Source organism: Schistocerca cancellata, chromosome 4 (genome assembly GCF_023864275.1).
Source record: "Schistocerca cancellata isolate TAMUIC-IGC-003103 chromosome 4, iqSchCanc2.1, whole genome shotgun sequence".
In the NCBI taxonomy this organism is placed as follows: Eukaryota; Metazoa; Arthropoda; class Insecta; order Orthoptera; family Acrididae; genus Schistocerca; species Schistocerca cancellata.
Window position 1 is genome coordinate 793,538,190 of NC_064629.1, and position 19,187 is coordinate 793,557,376.

Genomic DNA, 19,187 nt, shown 5'->3' on the forward strand with positions numbered 1-19,187 from the left:
GAGTTGGTTTGTGTGTGTGTGTGTGGGGGGGGGGGGCTGTCGATCTAGGTTGCAGTGCCGGAAATTGCTGGTGGTAATTAATTTTTTTTTTCTAGCTGTGATGTTTTGTGTATTTATGATGTATTGAATGTGATTTAATTTATGTAGGGATGATTGATTTGTGGACTTTTGGGATTGTGGTTTTATTTTTCGCAGTTGTAGGTGTTGGTTTTTTGGCATCAGTAGCTGTGGTGGACCTATATAAGTCACCGGAAATGACCGATTCCCATTTTCATAGTTGTGTTTGTTGATGTTTTAGTATCGCCATCTGAGGTTGACCTATATAGGTCAAGGGAAATGTCTGATTCCAATTTTCGTACTTTTAGTTGTGGGTATTGGTGTTTTGGTATGGTCACCTATAGTTGACCTATATTGTTCAAGGGAAGTGTCCGATTCCTCTAGATTTTTGTTGGTGTAGCAGAATGCTGTAATTTTTTTTCTTTTTGTTCTTCATTTTGTGTTTTGGAATCATGGTGTGTTTTTTTTACTAGCTTGTCCTCACCCTAAAACCCCCAATTTCCCGCAGTTGTCCCATTGGTTTGATTGTATTTTTGGTGGGAAATGTTATTGTATTATTTATATGTATCTTCGTGTTTGTTGCCATGTGTATGTAGTGACGTCATAGACACTCTTAAAATAGCCATTTCCGGCATATTGATGACAGGTGGAATCAGACACTTCTGTATCAAATAGTCTTTCAAACACACTGTAAACCGTGCCCTATCTGAAACCGAGTTTTTAATGGTTGCTGACTTGCTGGCAGTTTATTGAAAATGCATGTTCCTGAATATTGGACCCCTTTTGGACCAAGGTAAGTAATTTTAGGTCTTTATGTAGATTGCTGTTTCCATTTCTAGTACTGATATTATGTATTAAGCTATTGGTTGGAAATACTTGTAACAAATTTCATAAAGGAATAAATATATTAGGAAGCAGTGGTTAGAATACAAAGTTCCTTGAACAGGTTCCTACATGATGTTCTTGAATTGATACCACAAACGATTTTTATTACACGCTTTTACATGCGAAAAACTTTTGCTACGTTTGATAAGTTCCCACAGAATATGCTCCCTTATGAAATAACAGAATGAAAAAATGTGGTATGCCCTTCCCAACTGAATTTATTATCGAGTTGTAGTCCCAGAAATGTAACACTGTCAACCTTTTCGATCTGCATGTCTTCATATGTTATAAACATGCTGTCGCTGGAGAAACCGAGCAGTTTGCAAATCTGACATAAAACTTGGATTAGCGTACTCACACTTTCCCCAATAGGACTAGCTTTTACAGCACAGGAGTAAACGAATCTGTCACATTACGTATATTTTTTGTTGTATTATAAGGCTGTACACTTTATTCTATTATGTGAGCAGCACAAGAAATTAAGCTTCGAATTTAACCTACAGTACTCAGTTTACATATTACTTCATACTTAAAAATGCACGTTGTTAACATTTTACTTAAACAGTGCTTTGGCGAAGTTCCGCGTACTTTCTGTCGCAGCTGCGAAGATAATATTTCTAATAGCGACCGATAACCTACAAACATATAATATGAAACACTAATAATCGTTCTAACATCAACTAAAATGTACCCGGAGTTAATAAGATAAGGTTATGACACGATTCATACGACATTCCTGCTATTTCACACTACTCGCAGTTATACTGATAACTAAACTGATAGATTCCAACTATGTCGTTATTTAACTGTCGGAGTTATCGGTATTCGCTAGCGAAAAATAACTTGGCAGTTATTAATAACGGTTAACGATAACGGTTATCAAAGAATAACTGGAACTGTGATAACGGTTACTCCAGAATAACCGTTTGGCCCACCTCTAGTAAAAGCTTAGCGATAAGTGTTGCCATCTGTTGCTGGATTCGGGAACAGTCAAAATTGACATTGGTCTCACCCCTAAGTGATATTTAGGGGTGAGACAAATGTTGATTTTGTTAGTTCCCTGTCCGCAGCTCGTGGTCGTGCGGTAGCGTTCTCGCTTCCCGCGCCCGGGTTCCCAGGTTCGATTGCCGGCGGGGTCAGGGATTTTCGCTACCTCGGGATGACTGGGTGTTGTGCGATGTCCTTAGGTTAGTTAGGTTTAAGTAGTTCTAGGGGACTGATGACCATAGATGTAAGTCCCATAGTGCTCAGAGCCATTTGAGCTTGTCTGTAAGTTTTTTTAATTTGAGGATTAGCACGCTTTTGCGCGCATGTCTTCATTATTCTAGCTAACCAGGAGCTTACGAATTCTGAAACGACAACTGTCCTAGCACCTGCCTCACTCCACGGGACACTGTGTGGAGGTTTGGAATTTAATCCACGACGTCGGTGCAAATACTGTGAGGCGTAGCGCCGTATACCGATCCTGCCTTGGAGGCGGTTAAGTGGGAGATGTGTCTCAGAGCTGGATAGTGACAGATGGTGACGTGAGACTGGACGCGCACGTAGTTTATGTATCAGCCGATAGAGGACAATATTAAATAGGGGGACTGTGAATTTAGTTTCGATTGTTCCCCTCTAGAGTGCACTAAAGTAATAGAATGTTTTTCATAAACCGTACTAGTATTTTCTTAAAGGGTTATTATGTCTTTTTGTGTATGTAAAATGTTATATGTGTGTTTTAGCAGTATGAATGATACGTGAGTGTGGTTTAAGGTTAATATGAAGATAATTGTTTGACGAGTTATGTAGTAGGTTTTAGTGTGGAAATATTTCGAAGAAGTATGGATATGGACAAAGGGGATTTTTGTAGAATAGATTTGTAAAGTAAGTTTATGGTAAAGGGTAAGTTAATTCAGGTATAAATAACAATAGTAAATAACTTTATGCATAAGCAAAACTTCAGCATATTAGATAATTACGTCGGTAAAAAGTGCAGTCGTTAGGTATACTATTTTGCGATTGGTTATTGATGAAAAGCGCGGACTGACGCGGGAGAATGTTGTGTTGCTATCGGCTGTTGAGTAAACAGACCAATGGTAAAGCAATGTTCTTCGCGCGCCTTTCTCTGCTGATAGAGAAGACTTAGAGTATTCTAGAGAAGAGTCGGAGCCTAGCTATGAAACAGTTCGGGCGTGTGTAGTGGTAGTTCCGAGGGAAATGATCAGTTGCCGGATCTAGCAGTGTTTCATACATCAAAAGTGTTGTAAAGTGACGGCATAATTATTCCGATGTGTGTGTGTAGAAATTTCGGAATTCTTAAGTGAATTTTGTGACGATAAAAGACATATATTCCGCGTGGCGTATTGAGCAGGTTGGTGGCTAAAAACTGTGACTGCATTTGGTACCGACAGACTTAATATTTGGCGAGCATTATCAATCAAAAACAATCAGTATTTTGGTAGCTATTACGTTTTCTGGAAATGCAACACCATAAACTTGCTAACGTGAGTGAAAGGGATTGTGAGTGACTGTGTTAAGACTAGCACGGGCTTGGCAGTGATACTTGTTCAACTAAGTTTCAGAATATATTAACTGAGGACAAAATTTCCAACCTTTCATTTCGTGTGAAAACTTTCTTCCAAAACGTAGATTAGTGACTTTAATTGCAACCTGGTTCACGGCGAAGTACAGTAGGCTTCGCTCGGCTTCCCTACTGATGATATGCTGAGACAATGTTCACAGGTACGTGCAGGTTCGTCGTAAAGGGATGGAAAGAACTGCGCCGCCGCAACTGGAACTTTACAGCACTTCCTCTCCTCCTCTTGCCAGCCAGGCAGTGAAAATTTCATCCACCACCAGGATTCAAAAAACCAGTTTACCTCCGAGCAGTGAGTGAGTGAGAGAGAGAGAGAGAGAGAGAGAATGAAAGTGCAATTAAAGAAATTTACTTAACTATTTCCCGGATCACATACACAAAATTAAATTGTAACAATATGGTGATTTTTGGCCTTGATACGTGCATCAGGTGTCAACAACATTCACAGCTAATTAAAGAACCCGCACTGCTATGGAACCCATAGCTGATTATTTAAATAATAGAAGAGTATCAAAATTAAGAGGTAAAATATAGATTATTAATGTTTTCTACTTAAGCATGGCATACATACATCTATGCGGATGTGTATGTGTCCATGGAATTTATACATCAGACAGTCTCGGAACTGCCACTGAACTACACTGACTGAGTCCCAGGTTCGGGTACAGATGGCAGTCCTCCAGTTGTAGGCAGGGACGCCCCTCTGATCCTGGGGAGGAGAAGGCTCCCACCTACATGGTTCGATTCCTGTTTCCGACGTGCACCCTCAAAATTTTTCTTTAGAAACAGCATTAAATCACATTAAGATGCAGAGTCTAACATATCACTAAATTGAAGCCTCTCACCACATTTTTCTGTCTGTATGTGAAGGCTAATTTCAGGAACTATCACAGGGATTCTGATGCGATTTTCAATAATAGAGAGACTGATTCACAAGTAAGGTCTGTGTATATAATTTACTAGCGAACCCGACAATGCTTCGCAGTTGTTAAATATGAATGGGGACCGCATGTACGCCGTAATCTCCTTCTGCCCTCTCTTTGCTCTCACCCCTATCTTTTTCGATCTCCTCCTCTTCCCCTTTTTCTCTGTTGTAACCTCTTCTCCCCTCTGTCTCCATATCCTCCTCCCTGTCCCTCTGACCAGCTCCTCCGACTCTCTGCCTATGTCTATCTCCTCCTCTCTATCCATTTCCTCTTCCACCCTCTCTCTGACCTTCAGCCTTCTTTATTCTTATTGAAAATGAAGCCTTGATTGGGAGTCGATGCCACATAAAATGAATGGCAAAAAGGTGATAACACATTGGTATACAGGATAAGAGAGAGACCTGCAAGTATGTGTAGCCTATGTCAGCATGAATTTATGTTAGAGCATCGTGTAAAAATTTGAAGTAAATTGTTCCGGCACTTTCAAGGTTTTTGCTAACAACGTATCCCTATTGTATATTTTGTATCTATTTATGTATTATATGCATCACAACTATATAGCCTATGACCGTACAATTGTTTATTAGGGCATTGTGTAAATATTTCAAGTAAATCGATCAAGAACTTCTCGAGATGTTTATTAACAATGTTTCCCCTTTGTATACTGACGTAAACAAAATCGCAACACCATTGAGTTGTGCGACATAAACGAAAGTTGGTAGCCATGTTTCCACGTCTGAAAGATGACGACTATTCAGATTTCGGGCCAGTCGCATGAGAGTGAAGATGTAAATTGGATTTGCTGTAAAACACACTTTGAAACTATATCTTTAATTACTTTTATTAAACAGTGATCTACCGAATTTACCCTCACAAAGTCAACTCAAACTTAACATATTCATTTATTACCCACCATATACAAGCCCAACGCAATCTGAGTGCTATACATTGACAACATGACTTCCAATAATTGACACAAATAATGGCGCTGAATTGCAAGAAATCCTAACAATAATACAAATCCAAAAAATATGAAATTAAAGAAATATGAAACTACCTCCAACTCTGTTAATTGCTTGAACTCATTTCAGCCACGAATCCCAACAGAGCGAACCCCATTCTTTTGCATAAGTCACTCGCCTCACAGAAAATCTTCGTAACACGAACTACAGCTATTACAGCAAGTAGCAACGACAGCCAGCTGAATAAAAAGATTCTAACTACTATAGACACTAGATACTAGGAGGCATATGATAGCGAAAGAAAGATTTTGTTGAAGAGCAAACAATGCACTTAGAAAATTTTACCTTATTCAAAAAAATGGTTCAAATGGCTCTGAGCACTATGAGACTTAACGTCTGAGGTCACCAGTCCCCTAGAACTTAGAACTACTTAAACCTCACTAACCTAAGGACATCACACATATCCATGCCCGAGGCAGGAATCGAACCTGCGACCGTAGCGATCGCGCGGTTCCAGACTGAAGCGCTTAGAACCGCTCGGCCACACCGGCCGGCTTTTACCTTATTCATGTGACATCCAGTTCCAACAATTATATAGTTGTTAATAATTCCACTGCCCAAACATTATCAACAAAACATCAAATGATTCAAATGGCTCTAAGCAAAAAATGGTTCAAATGGCTCTGAGCACTATGGGACTTAACATCTGAGGTCATCAGTCCGCTAGAACTAAGAACTACTTAAAGCTAACTAATCTAAGGACATCAAACATATCCATGCTCGAGGCAGGATTCGAACCTGCGACCTTAGCGGTCGCGCGCTCGGCCACACCGGCTGGCAACAAAACATGCATCGTCATACATTTCCTAGCGTATTTTCTTATAAACACATCATTTCATCTCGCTTTACAATGCATGTCCTACCAACACAGAGTCTCCACTGAGAATGCATATGTAAATAAAAATAAAATAAATATCATGTCCATACTCTTCTCTATCCATTCGCTAACTGCTAGTTCGTCCAGCCACAGAGCCAAGGGCGCAGAGCGTTGTCAGCGGTATTAACACAGTCTATAGCGCTGAAAATATACAAACAGGCTACTTACAGTTATAACGGCCATCAAAATTAGTTACCTTTGAGACTGGATGTGGTGAATTGGTGTTAGACAAAAATGCATTTGAGGCTTCAAACACGCCTCTATCAACATCTCACTGAGCTTGAACGAGGGCGTGTAATAGGGTTATCAGAAACCGTATGTTCCTTCCGTGATATTGCAGAAAGACTTAGCAGGAATGCAGCCTCTGTACATGATTGCTGGGGTGGCCACGAGAATATGCGGTCACAAGAAGACCCGACTCCGGACAGCCACGTGGCACTACCGAGAGGGACGACCGTAACGTTCGGTCAATGCCTCTGGCACATCGTACTGCATCTGAGCAGCAGTTGGCATCGCAGTCACACAACGAACAATTGAAAATTGGTTACTTCAAGCACAGCTCCGAGCCAGACGTCTCGTAGCGTGCGTTCCACTACCCAAAACACCCCCCATTTGCGACTTCAGCGGCCAGCCGGAGTGGCCGTGCGGTTCTAGGCGCTACAGTCTGGAACCGAGCGACCGCTACGGTCGCTCGCCCGCATCTCGTGGTCGTGTGGTAGCGTTCTCGCTTCCCACGCCCGGGTTCCCGTGTTCGATTCCCGGCGGGGTCAGGGATTTTCTCTGCCTCGTGATGGCTGGGTGTTGTGTGCTGTCCTTAGGTTAGTTAGGTTTAAGTAGTTCTAAGTTCTAGGGGACTGATGACCATAGATGTTAAGTCCCATAGTGCTCAGAGCTACGGTCGCAGGTTCGAATCCTGCCTCGGGCATGGATGTGTGTGATGTCCTTAGGTTAGTTAGGTTTAATTAGTTCTATGTTCTAGGCGACTGATGACCTCAGCTAAGTCGCATAGTGCTCAGAGCCATTTGAACCATTTTTTGCGACTTCAGCGGTGTCAAACGAGAGCTAATTGGAGAACAGGGCGGGATCTGTGGCGTTTTCTGATGAAAGTTGTTTCTGCCCCGGTGCCTGTGATGTCCGTGTGGTAGTCAGAAGGAGGTCAGTTGAGGCTGTGCAACCAACCTGTCTGCGTGCTACACACTGGACCTACACCTAGAACTAAAGTCTGGGGTAGGATTTCATATGACAGCAGCAACACTCTCGTGGTTATCCGACGCATCCTGACTGCAAATTTGTACGTCAGTCTGGTGATTCGACCTGTTGTGCTGCCATTCATGACCAGCATTCAAGGTCGTGTTTTCGAACAGGGCAACTCTCGCAGACATACTGCTACCGTAACCCACCATGCTCTACTGAGTGTCGACATGTTGCCTTGGCCTGCTTGGTCACCAGATCTGTCTCCAGTCGAGCACATATGGGACATCATTGGACAACAACTCCAGCGTCATCCACAAACAGCATGTATTGACTGTCCAAGTGCAAAAGGCATGAAACGCCATCTCATAAACTGACAACCGGCACCTGTGCAACACAATGCGTGCACGTTTGCATGCTTGCATTAAACATTCTGTCAGTTACGCTGGCTATTAATATACCAGAATTTCACATTTGCAATGGCTTATCTCGCACTTACGTATGATCCTGCAATTTTAATCACTTAAATACAGGGTTATTACAAATGATTGAAGCGATTTCACAGCTCTGCAATAACTTTATTATTTGAGATATTTTCAAAACGCTTTGCACACACATACAAAAACTCAAAAAGTTTTTTTAGGCATTCACAAATGTTCGATATGTGCCCCTTTAGTGATTCGGCAGACATCAAGCCGATAATCAAGTTCCTCCCAGACTCGGCGCAGCATGTCCCCATCAATGAGTTCGAAAGCATCGTTGATGCGAGCTCGCAGTTCTAGCACGTTTCTTGGTAGAGGAGGTTTAAACACTGAATCTTTCATATAATCGCACAGAAAGAAATCGCATGGGGTTAAGTCGGGAGAGCGTGGAGGCCATGACATGAATTGCTGATCATGATCTCCACCACGACCGATCCATCGGTTTTCCAATCTCCTGTTTAAGAAATGCCGAACATCATGATGGAAGTGCGGTGGAGCACCATCCTGTTGAAAGATGAAGTCGGCGCTGTCGGTCTCCAGTTGTGGCATGAGCCAATTTTCCGCGGGCTACGCGTGAAACTTGCCTGCACGCGTTCAACCGTTACTTCGCTCACTGCAGGCCGACCCGTTGATTTCCCCTTACAGAGGCATCCAGAAGCGTATACCATCGCCGAATGGAGTTAGCAGTTGGTGGACCTTTGTTGAATTTCGTCCTGAAGTGTCGTTGCACTGTTATGACTGACTGATGTGAGTGCATTTCAAGCACGACATACGCTTTTTCGGCTCCTGTCGCCATTTTGTCTCACTGCGTTCTCGAGCGCTCTGACGACAGAAACCTGAAGTGTGGCTTCATCTGAACAAAACTTTATGAGTTTTTCTACGTATCTGTAGTGTGTCGTGACCATATGTGAATGAATGGAGCTACAGTGAATTTATGAAATCGCTTCAATCATTTGTAATAGCCCTGTATGTTACCGAGACATATGTATTCCCGAAATCTCATTACTCTACATTAAACATTTTTTGGTGGTGAGATATTTTTCCATCACGATGTACTACATATATGTTAAAATATGTAGCCTGTAATCCGTTGGCCGTGCGGTTCTAGGCGCTACAATCTGGAGCCGAGCGACCGCTACGGTCGCAGGTTCGACTCCTGCCTCGGGCATGGATATGTGTGATGTCCTTAGGTTAGTTAGGTTTAATTAGTTCTAAGTTCTGGGCGACTGATGACCTCAGAAGTTAAGTCGCATAGTGCTCAGAGCCATTTGAACCATTTTTTTTTTGTAATACGTCCGAACATTTATTAGTGTGTCATGAAAAATTTTGGTTAGTCGGTCAAGAACTCTTCGAGAACTTTGCTATCAACGTTTATCCCCTAAATATTATACATATCTATTTATATATCAAATATAAAAAATATGTAGCCTATGTCAGCCCAAATGTTTATTACAGTAATGTGGAAAAATTTGAAGTAAATCGGTCAACGTTTCCCCGTTATATATTATAGATTTATGGATTATGAATGTATAAGGGGCGTTCAAAAAGAAACGAGCCCAATGCATAATTACAGTAAGCAGTACCTGCACATTAGAAATATTGACCCTGCCTGTTGAGACACTTATCCCACTGTGACACAAGGCGGCAAATGGCTGTCTCATAAAATCCCCCGGGGCTGCAATGTTAACCAGTTCCGCACGTACAGCTGGACGTCGCCGTCTACACGTGCGCAGGAAATGCTATACTGACGTTCTTCTTTGACCAAGATGGCCCGCTTCTGCAGCACGGGACAACAGTGAATGCCCAGCGTTACTCGCAAACCTTGACCAATCTTCGCCAAGCGATCAAATCAAAACGACCAGACAATCTCACCCGTGGGGTCGTTCTGCTCAACGACAATGCCAAGCCTCATACGGCCAACACAGTCGCGGCACTCCTGCAGAAATTCAAATGGGAGGTCCTCGGCCACCCTCCATACAGTCCAGACCTCTCTGCGTGTGATTATGCCATTTTTAGTCCCCTTAAAAAGGCTCTGAGGGTCAAACGATTCATCTCGGACGACGACGTCCAGCTGTACGTGCGGAACTGGTTAACATCGCAGCCCCGAGAATGTTACGAGACAGCCATTCACCGTCTTGTGTCACAGTTGAACAAGTGTCTCAACAGCCAGGGTCAATACTTCTAACATACAGGTACTGGCTTCTGTAATTATGCCTCCGCCTCGTTTCTTCTAATAAAAAGCCTTATAAAAAGAACATTAGCCTATACGAGCTTTCAGCATGCTGGAATAGCTGTAGGCTAGCAACTTCTGTTAATAAGTACAACGAAAAACAAGCCAAAGTGTAAAAATTTTGGAAATACCATATTGATTATCTATTACGACGGTTGAAAATGGGTCCCGGCCCGCAACTAGTCTTCGAGTGAATAAGAAAATGCAATTTGCAACTTTGGCCGGTTTTTCGTTGTATATTTAGCAAAAAAAAAAAAAAAAGTTCAAATGTGTGTGAAATCTTATGGGACTTAACTGCTAAGGTCATCAGCCCCTAAGCTTACACACTACTTAACCTAAATTATCCTAAGGACAAAAACACACACCCATGCCCGAGGGAGGACTCGAACCTCCGGCGGGACCAGCCGGACAGTCCATGACTGCAGCGCCTGAGACCGCTCGGCCAATTCTGCGCAGCTATATTTAGCAAATGCCTGTCGTAACGTTTATTAGAGCAGCGTGCAAAAGTCTGAAGTAAATCGATTAAGAACTTTCCGTGATATTTGCTAACAACGTTTCGTTGTTGTATATATTACATATATGCATGTATCATACAGATTTAAAAATATGTCCGTCCGAGTCTTTGCTAGACCGTCGAGAAAAAATTTGAAATAAACCGTTCAAGAACATTTCGAGATTGTTTTTAACAATGTTACACCTTTGTAAAGTATATATATATATATATATATATATATATATATACGCCTATATCCGCCAAATGTCTATTAGTGGCTCGTGTAAAAGTTTGAAGTAAACTAGTCGATAACTTTTCGAGATTTTGGCAACAACGGTTCCCCTTTACACATTATATATGTATTTAAAGAACATATGTAGTAAGAAGATATATGCCTTTGCACAAATTTTTTAAGTAAATCGCTGAAGAAATTTTCGCGAGCATGGCTAACATTTTCTTGTTATATATGTGTATTTATATATGACACTGTATTTATTAAAATACATAGCTTATGTCAGTTCAAATGGTTATTAGCGTATCCTGTAAAAATTGTAAGCAAATCAGTCAAGAACTTTTAGAAATTTGTGGTAGCAAGGTTAAAAAACGACTTGTCTTTACACAGCAGTTTAGGTTACCGCTACCCTAGACAAGCCGTTCGGCAGTAGGTACGTAATGCTAATCGCGAGAAGCTGGGTGGGTGGCTTGCTGGCTGCTATTCACCATATGCTCAAAACAATTTCAGTTATGCGAAAGCCTCTTATATTGTCCAAGATCATCATTATAAGATGACACTGAGTGCCTTACATCCAGGCATTTGTTGTAGTGAATGCTACTTGTTCTGGACTCGCTATTTCAGTACAGTGATATGTGACTATAGGGCGATTCTTAATTATTTTAATGCATTGTTGTTAACAGCTATGTCAATTATGAAGTGTACCATATTCCCAAATGAGGCTTGTATAATCCAATTGGGATCTTTCACGATGAGGCTATTTACTACTCATCAGCACAGGGCGCAACAGTACTATACGAGATCTAGCATTCGTCTTGCAGCGATACACCAGGCAAAGGGTAGGGCTGATAGTGAAGGCCCGCAAATTGCTGCAGAGATTTTTTGTGACAGCCACAATTTCTGGGAAGCTGTTGTGTTGCTCCAACAACCTTCCTATAATATTTCACAACCTGTGGTCAGGAGGGCTAGGATGCTGCCTGTGAATTTCGCTGTCAGTGCCAGAATAATGTTGAAGCGCCATGATGCCAGACACCAGACTGTCGCAGTGGCGAGCGGAGTTGCCTCATGCAGCGCCCTGGAGCTGCACCGCCTCGGTCCCCTACGTGACCAGAGGTGTGGTGCGATCATAACAAAGCTGGACACATCTTCCATAAATACTCGTTGCCGTGCCTTCGACCGCTGCTTACACAGAGAAGTACTCCACGTGAGATGGCCCGATGTGGGTCACCCAAACTCATCTACAGCTAGAACTGCTGGTGTATGGGCTGCTCCTAGACTTGCTGCTGCCGGTGTCTGTACGGGCACCTTCCAGCTGGCGTCTCCTCCAGGCTGTCAGCCGGGTCCTGCTGGGCACTCCAATGGCTCCTGGGTTCGCAGTCGGTGTCTGGGCGCGTCTTACACATGACCTACCACAAGAGCTGCTCACTGTCTGGAGTAAATGAGTCTGGCAACCGTAGGAATGCCTGACGCAACCACTGCGTCAAGGCCGCTGATGCTACGACTCTGCTGAAGTCGCTTGCGCCGACTGTCACCAAACACGCCGACTTATGTTTTGCTAAGGTCGACTCCGCCGCCTGGAGTCATCGCACGCCGTCGAGACGCCGTCTGCGGCTGCTGTACGAATTCTTGCTAAATAAAGTATGATGCTGATGTCGATGCATTTCTGATTTCAGGGGAACTGGTTTCACTCACCCAACACCCAGCTCACCATTCTGAGTCGGCATGCTGGCATTTAACAGCGTCAATGGCCGATGGACCATTCTGACACCTTGATAGTAGATGCGGATGCCTTTGCTTTATTCGACCTTTGTCTTAGACTGTATTGCAACACCTGAGCACGCCATGTGAAATATCCAAATGTCCTTCATTACTCAGTGGATAAGGAGTTTGCTCTAGCTCGCCTTCTCACTACATATGTTAGCAAGACAAAATACACTCCTGGAAATGGAAAAAAGAACACATTGACACCGGTGTGTCAGACCCACCATACTTGCTCTGGACACTGCGAGAGGGCTGTACAAGCAATGATCACACGCACGGCACAGCGGACACACCAGGAACCGCGGTGTTGGCCGTCGAATGGCGCTAGCTGCGCAGCATTTGTGCACCGCCGCCGTCAGTGTCAGCCAGTTTGCCGTGGCATACGGAGCTCAATCGCAGTCTTTAACACTGGTAGCATGCCGCGACAGCGTGGACGTGAACCGTATGTGCAGTTGACGGACTTTGAGCGAGGGCGTATAGTGGGCATGCGGGAGGCCGGGTGGACGTACCGCCGAATTGCTCAACACGTGGGGCGTGAGGTCTCCACAGTACATCGATGTTGTCGCCAGTGGTCGGCGGAAGGTGCACGTGCCCGTCGACCTGGGACCGGACCGCAGCGACGCACGGATGCACGCCAAGACCGTAGGATCCTACGCAGTGCCGTAGGGGACCGCACCGCCACTTCCCAGCAAATTAGGGACACTGTTGCTCCTGGGGTATCGGCGAGGACCATTCGCAACCGTCTCCATGAAGCTGGGCTACGGTCCCGCACACCGTTAGGCCGTCTTCCGCTCACGCCCCAACATCGTGCAGCCCGCCTCCAGTGGTGTCGCGACAGGCGTGAATGGAGGGACGAATGGAGACGTGTCGTCTTCAGCGATGAGAGTCGCTTCTGCCTTGGTGCCAATGATGGTCGTATGCGTGTTTGGCGCCGTGCAGGTGAGCGCCACAATCAGGACTGCATACGACCGAGGCACACAGGGCCAACACCCGGCATCATGGTGTGGGGAGCGATCTCCTACACTGGCCGTACACCACTGGTGATCGTCGAGGGGACACTGAATAGTGCACGGTACATCCAAACCGTCATCGAACCCATCGTTCTACCATTCCTAGACCGGCAAGGGAACTTGTTGTTCCAACAGGACAATGCACGTCCGCATGTATCCCGTGCCACCCAACGTGCTCTAGAAGGTGTAAGTCAACTACCCTGGCCAGCAAGATCTCCGGATCTGTCCCCCATTGAGCATGTTTGGGACTGGATGAAGCGTCGTCTCACGCGGTCTGCACGTCCACCACGAACGCTGGTCCAACTGAGGCGCCAGGTGGAAATGGCATGGTAAGCCGTTCCACAGGACTACATCCAGCATCTCTACGATCGTCTCCATGGGAGAATAGCAGCCTGCATTGCTGCGAAAGGTGGATATACACTGTACTAGTGCCGACATTGTGCATGCTCTGTTGCCTGTGTCTATGTGCCTGTGGTTCTGTCAGTGTGATCATGTGATGTATCTGACCCCAGGAATGTGTCAATAAAGTTTCCCCTTTCTGGGACAATGAATTCACGGTGTTCTTATTTCAATTTCCAGGAGTGTATATGGAACAGGGTCAGTCAGCAACTATTCATTAACTATTGCCCGACAGTAAGTATTAATGAACCGTCCATGTAGCCTAGCGTATGGTGATCTTGCAGTCTATTGATTTAGTGCTTCTATGAACAGTAAGTAGTTAGTAGTGAAAGTAAATAATGATGTCAAAAAATACTGATTTACTGCCGATCATGTAAATGTGTTGATGACAACAATTAATGATATGTGTATATCGTTAGTGGTCAATTGTGGCATAAATGACTGAGCGAGATGTCGCTGTTTTAAGATTCTGTGCTCGTATCCGGGAGAACAGTGGTTCAAATCCTCTCCAGCCACTCGGATTTAAGCTTTCCTTGGGCGCCCCTACTCACTTACGGAAAACGCCGCAATGTTTCCTTCCAAAAGACCACAGCCAATTTCCTTCCCCATCCTTCCACAATCCTAGCCCAGTTATGATCAGATCGTCGATGGGATGGTAAGCACTAATCTTCCTTGCTTGGCATAAATAATTTATTTCACGTTTACTTACAGTGCTTTACGGTTCACTGATATTGATGTACGATCACGTGACTAATGTGATTTCAAGACTAAATTTCGTGTCTTAGTCAATTAGAATGATTATCAAATGGTGTTACAACAATAGCTGATAGTAAACTAATATCTACTTTGTTATGTAAACTGATTAGATAATTACTAAAGTGGAGAGAAATTAGAATAACAATCAGTGTTTGATTCAGTTGTAAACCGAAATATTTAGGTATAATTAATAAAAGTGAACGTACCAAAATTTCCAAGTGTGGCCAGCATAATCCACAATTTCGAGTCTCTCTTTTTTGATAAGTGCAGAGGAGGCTCCAATGTCGGCCTCATTTCGCTGTATCACTCCCATCATACCATCAAATCGCCCTGCTTTCGTCTTGTATCCCCAAGACCGTGTTGCTTGGACGCTGAACCTATAGATTGCAACAAAGTATAGATAAGACTCGAGCAGGTACAGACAATGTTTCTGCTTTAGATTGAGAATATTGCTATTTGTGATAGTGCCGTGGATGACAACTGTCTTTCATTTACTGAAGTCGGGTATTATTGCTCAGAAATTATGAATATTGGGGATAAGTTGTTGCAAATCACGAGTGTACTAGGGACGGGTGATTTTGCCAGAAGAAATTTTAAAATATTATTAACGCACGTCATTTGCTAACCATTAACGGTCAGTCTTATGCGTAATATCATTTTTGTTTCTGAGTCGTATTAATGTTACATAATGTCAAATTGTGTTTGCATCTCTAAAGGATGAAACAAGAGAAAAGCCAGCTTGTGCCTTTCTTTGATTAATATCCAGTATTTTATCTACGTGGTAGTGGGAAAAGTTTGGTGAATATTTTGTACATTTTGGAGAGGAAGTGTATAGCTTTTTATGTCTAGTTTATCTTCTTTCTCGAGTAGTACAATAATTACAGCATTGACTCAGTTTTGGAGAATTGTCTTCTCCCGCAGAAATTCTATAAATAATTTGAAAATTCCGTTGTATTACTTTTCCTCTAGCTTTAATCATTTCTATCGAATCATCATCGTTTTATGGCACCTTTTCTTTTGTTCGTACTTTTAATGGCTATACACTTTAGTTGGAATTACTTCGGATATTTCATTATTAACTGACTGTATTACTCATTTATCTCTTGAACTGTGCGAACATTTAAAGAAATCTTAATATTTTTTATTTTTTAAAAACTTTTCGCTATTTTGGTAGATGCTGTGATACCAGCCATTCTAATTGACGAAATTTAATGTTTTCGAAAATAAGACTCTGTTTTGGTTTCTGCATACTGTTGTTGTTTTCAGTAATTTATCGCATAAAGTTTTCACTGTACCACCTCATATTTTCTCGAAGAGTTCCACTAGATTCGTTAACAGCTGTTTTATCTCAAGCCCGAGAGCTTCTTCAATGTTTTGGATCCACTTTATCAGTCTGAAGAGTAATCACATGCCAACACAGACCCCAAAATTAATTTTTCCCCATAAAACTATCTGCCAAGACCTTACGGGTACTTAGAGCTGTCCATCGTGAACTTCTAGACTAGGTTTTGTGATCTACCCTGGCCAGTCTCCTGAATCCCCACTAAGATGTAACTAAGCGCAGGCCATCCAGTTATTAGGAAGTCACCTGTTCTATCCACATAACGTTTAAAGAGCCTAAAGCAATCGTAATGAATTAAACGTCGTACAGTGAAGTTACGTGAGTTCTGAAGTCTTATCATAATGATCGAATGATAATACATTGTTGGTTTTGTAGCCAGGAAACACTGAAATAGGTGTATTTCTTTAAAATGGGACAAAACCCGCGTAAGTTAGTAAGCTGGTAGTAGGATTGTTGGAGGCCCTGCTGCCTCGTGTGAACTTCCTGGGACGTCGATATTCTGGTCCTATTAAAAGAATTTTGGGAACAGTAGACTCCGAGAACTCTGTCAATGTGTTTGGTTTTGCATCAAATCCAACTACTACTGTGTCTTCTCGCTACACAAAGTTTGGCTAAATAACAATAACAGGGATCTTAGAAACCCAACTGCTCCTACTGCTTCTTATTTAGGAATATCGCATTTCAGTGTATTAGGGACCTGCAGTTAGTTGAGCTGGGAAAGAAGTAAAACACCAGCAAATGGGCTAAAACAGAGTTCGCAGAAGTGTCGCTAAATCCTGAAGACCAAGTGGAATATTTTTTCAGTATAGGGGGTCGAAAATAGGGAACATGCCATTTGTGCCACAGCTGAAAACTCAGGGTGCATGCTGAGATGTATGTGCCCGACGAGTCTGGAGTACGGGGACTCGAGGCAATGGTTTCCATGTCAGGCAACCATGGCGGATGATCTGCATTGTAGGGTACAAACTTTCCCACACTGGTTGTCACAAGACCATAGCAGCCTCATCGGAGAGAACAGACCGTTTCAGTTTCCACGACTTTCCCTTCTCTGGCCATACTCTAGGAGGAAACTGGATTGAAAAGAAATGATGAAAAATACATCCTTCGGTTCTTAGTTTGTACTCCAACTGATGGGGAGTCCTTTTTGACCACAAACCCGTTATTATTTGTTGAATATATCGAGATACAATGCACATTGGGTCTGCAGAGGAACTTGGCTATAAATACAGGTACGACATCAAAAATGCTTCATAACCTGGTGTTAGTGCAGGCGGCGAGTACACAGGAGATTTCCTTTCTCAAAACTGAGAAAGCTGAGTAGGTCAGTCATCTACACTACTGGCCATTAAAATTGCTACACCGCGAAGACGACGTGCTACAGACGCGAAACTTAACCGACAGGAAGAAGATGCTGTGATATGCAAATGATTAGCTTTTCAGAGCATTCACACAAGGTTGTCGCCGGTGGCGACACCTACAACGTGCTGGCATGAGGAAAGTTTCCAACCGATTTCTCATACACAAACTGCAGTTGACCGGCGTTGCCTGGTGAAACGTTGTTATGATGCCTCGTGTAAGGAGGAGAAATGCGTACTATCACGTTTCCGACTTTGATAAAGGTCAGATTGTACACTATCGCGATTGCGGTTTATCGTATCGCGACCTTGCTGCTCGCGTTGGTCGAGATCCAATGACTGTTAGCAGAATATGGAATCGGTGCCGGCCGGTGTGGCCGAGCGGTTCTAGGCGCTACAATCTGGAACCTCGCGACCGCTACGGTCGCAGGTTCGAATCCTGCCTCGGGCATGGATGTGTGTGACGTCCTTAGGTTAGTTAGGTTTAAGTAGTTCTAAGTTCTAGGGGACTGATGACCTCAGAAGTTAAGTCCCATAGTGCTCACAGCCATTTGAACCATGGAATCGGCGGGTTCAGGAGGGTAATACGGGACGCCGTGCTGGATCCCAACGGCCTCGTATCACTAGCAGTCGAGATGACAGGAATCTTATCCGCATGGCTGTAACGGATCGTCCAGCCACGTCTCCATCCCTGAGTCAACAGATGGGGACGCTTGCCAGACAACAACCATCTGCACGAACAGTTCGACGACGTTTGCAGCAGCATGGACTATCAGCTCAGAGACCATGGCTGCGGTTACCCTTGACGCTGCATCACAGACAGGAGCCTGCGATGGTGTACTCAACGACGAACCTGGGTGCACGAATGGCAAAACGTAATTTTTTCGGATGAATCCAGGTTCTGTTTACAGCATCATGGTGGTCGCATCCGTGTTTGGCGACATTGCGGTGAACGCACGTTGGAAGCTTGTATTCGTCATCGTCATACTGGCGTATCACCTGGCGTGATGGTATAGGGTGCCATTTGTTACACGTCTCGGTCACCTCTTGTTCGCATTGACGGCACATTGAACAGTGGACGTTACATTTCAGATGTTTTACGACCCGTGGCTCTACCCCTCATTCGATCCCTGCGAAACCCTACATTTCAGCAGGATAATGCACGATTGCATGTTGCAGGTCGTGTACGGGCCTTTCTGGATACAGAAAATGTTCGACTGCTGCCCTGGCCACCACGTTCTCCAGGTCTCTCACCAATTGAAAACGTCTGGTCAATAGTGGCTGGGCAACTGGCTCGTCACAATACACCAGTCACTACTCTTGATGAACTGTGGTATCGTGTTGAAGCTGCATGGGCAACTCTACCTGTACACGCCATACAAGCTCTGTTTGACTCAATGCCAGGCGTATCAAGGCTGTTATTATGGCCAGAGGTGTTTGTTGTGGGTACTGATTTCTCAGGATCTATGCACCCAAATTGCCTGAAAATGTAATGACATGCCAGCTCTCGTATAATATATTTGTCCAATGAATATCCGTTTACCATCTGCATTTCTTCTTGGTGTAGCAATTTTAATGGTCAGTAGTGTAA

General features: G+C 43.7%; 1 protein-coding gene across 1 annotated transcript in view; it reads right to left on the minus strand.

Annotated features, from left to right (window-relative positions):
* Positions 1 to 12,865: 12,865 nt before the first annotated feature.
* LOC126184433 (uncharacterized) overlaps positions 12,866 to 19,187 on the minus strand; it is a 133,012-nt gene continuing 126,690 nt past the window's right edge. The window contains exons 5-6 of the mRNA XM_049926825.1: positions 15,106 to 15,276; positions 12,866 to 12,911 (exon numbers count right to left, since the gene is read on the minus strand). Of these exons, the coding sequence (XP_049782782.1) occupies positions 12,866 to 12,911; positions 15,106 to 15,276 (217 nt within the window). The remainder of the gene's footprint in view (positions 12,912 to 15,105; positions 15,277 to 19,187) is intronic.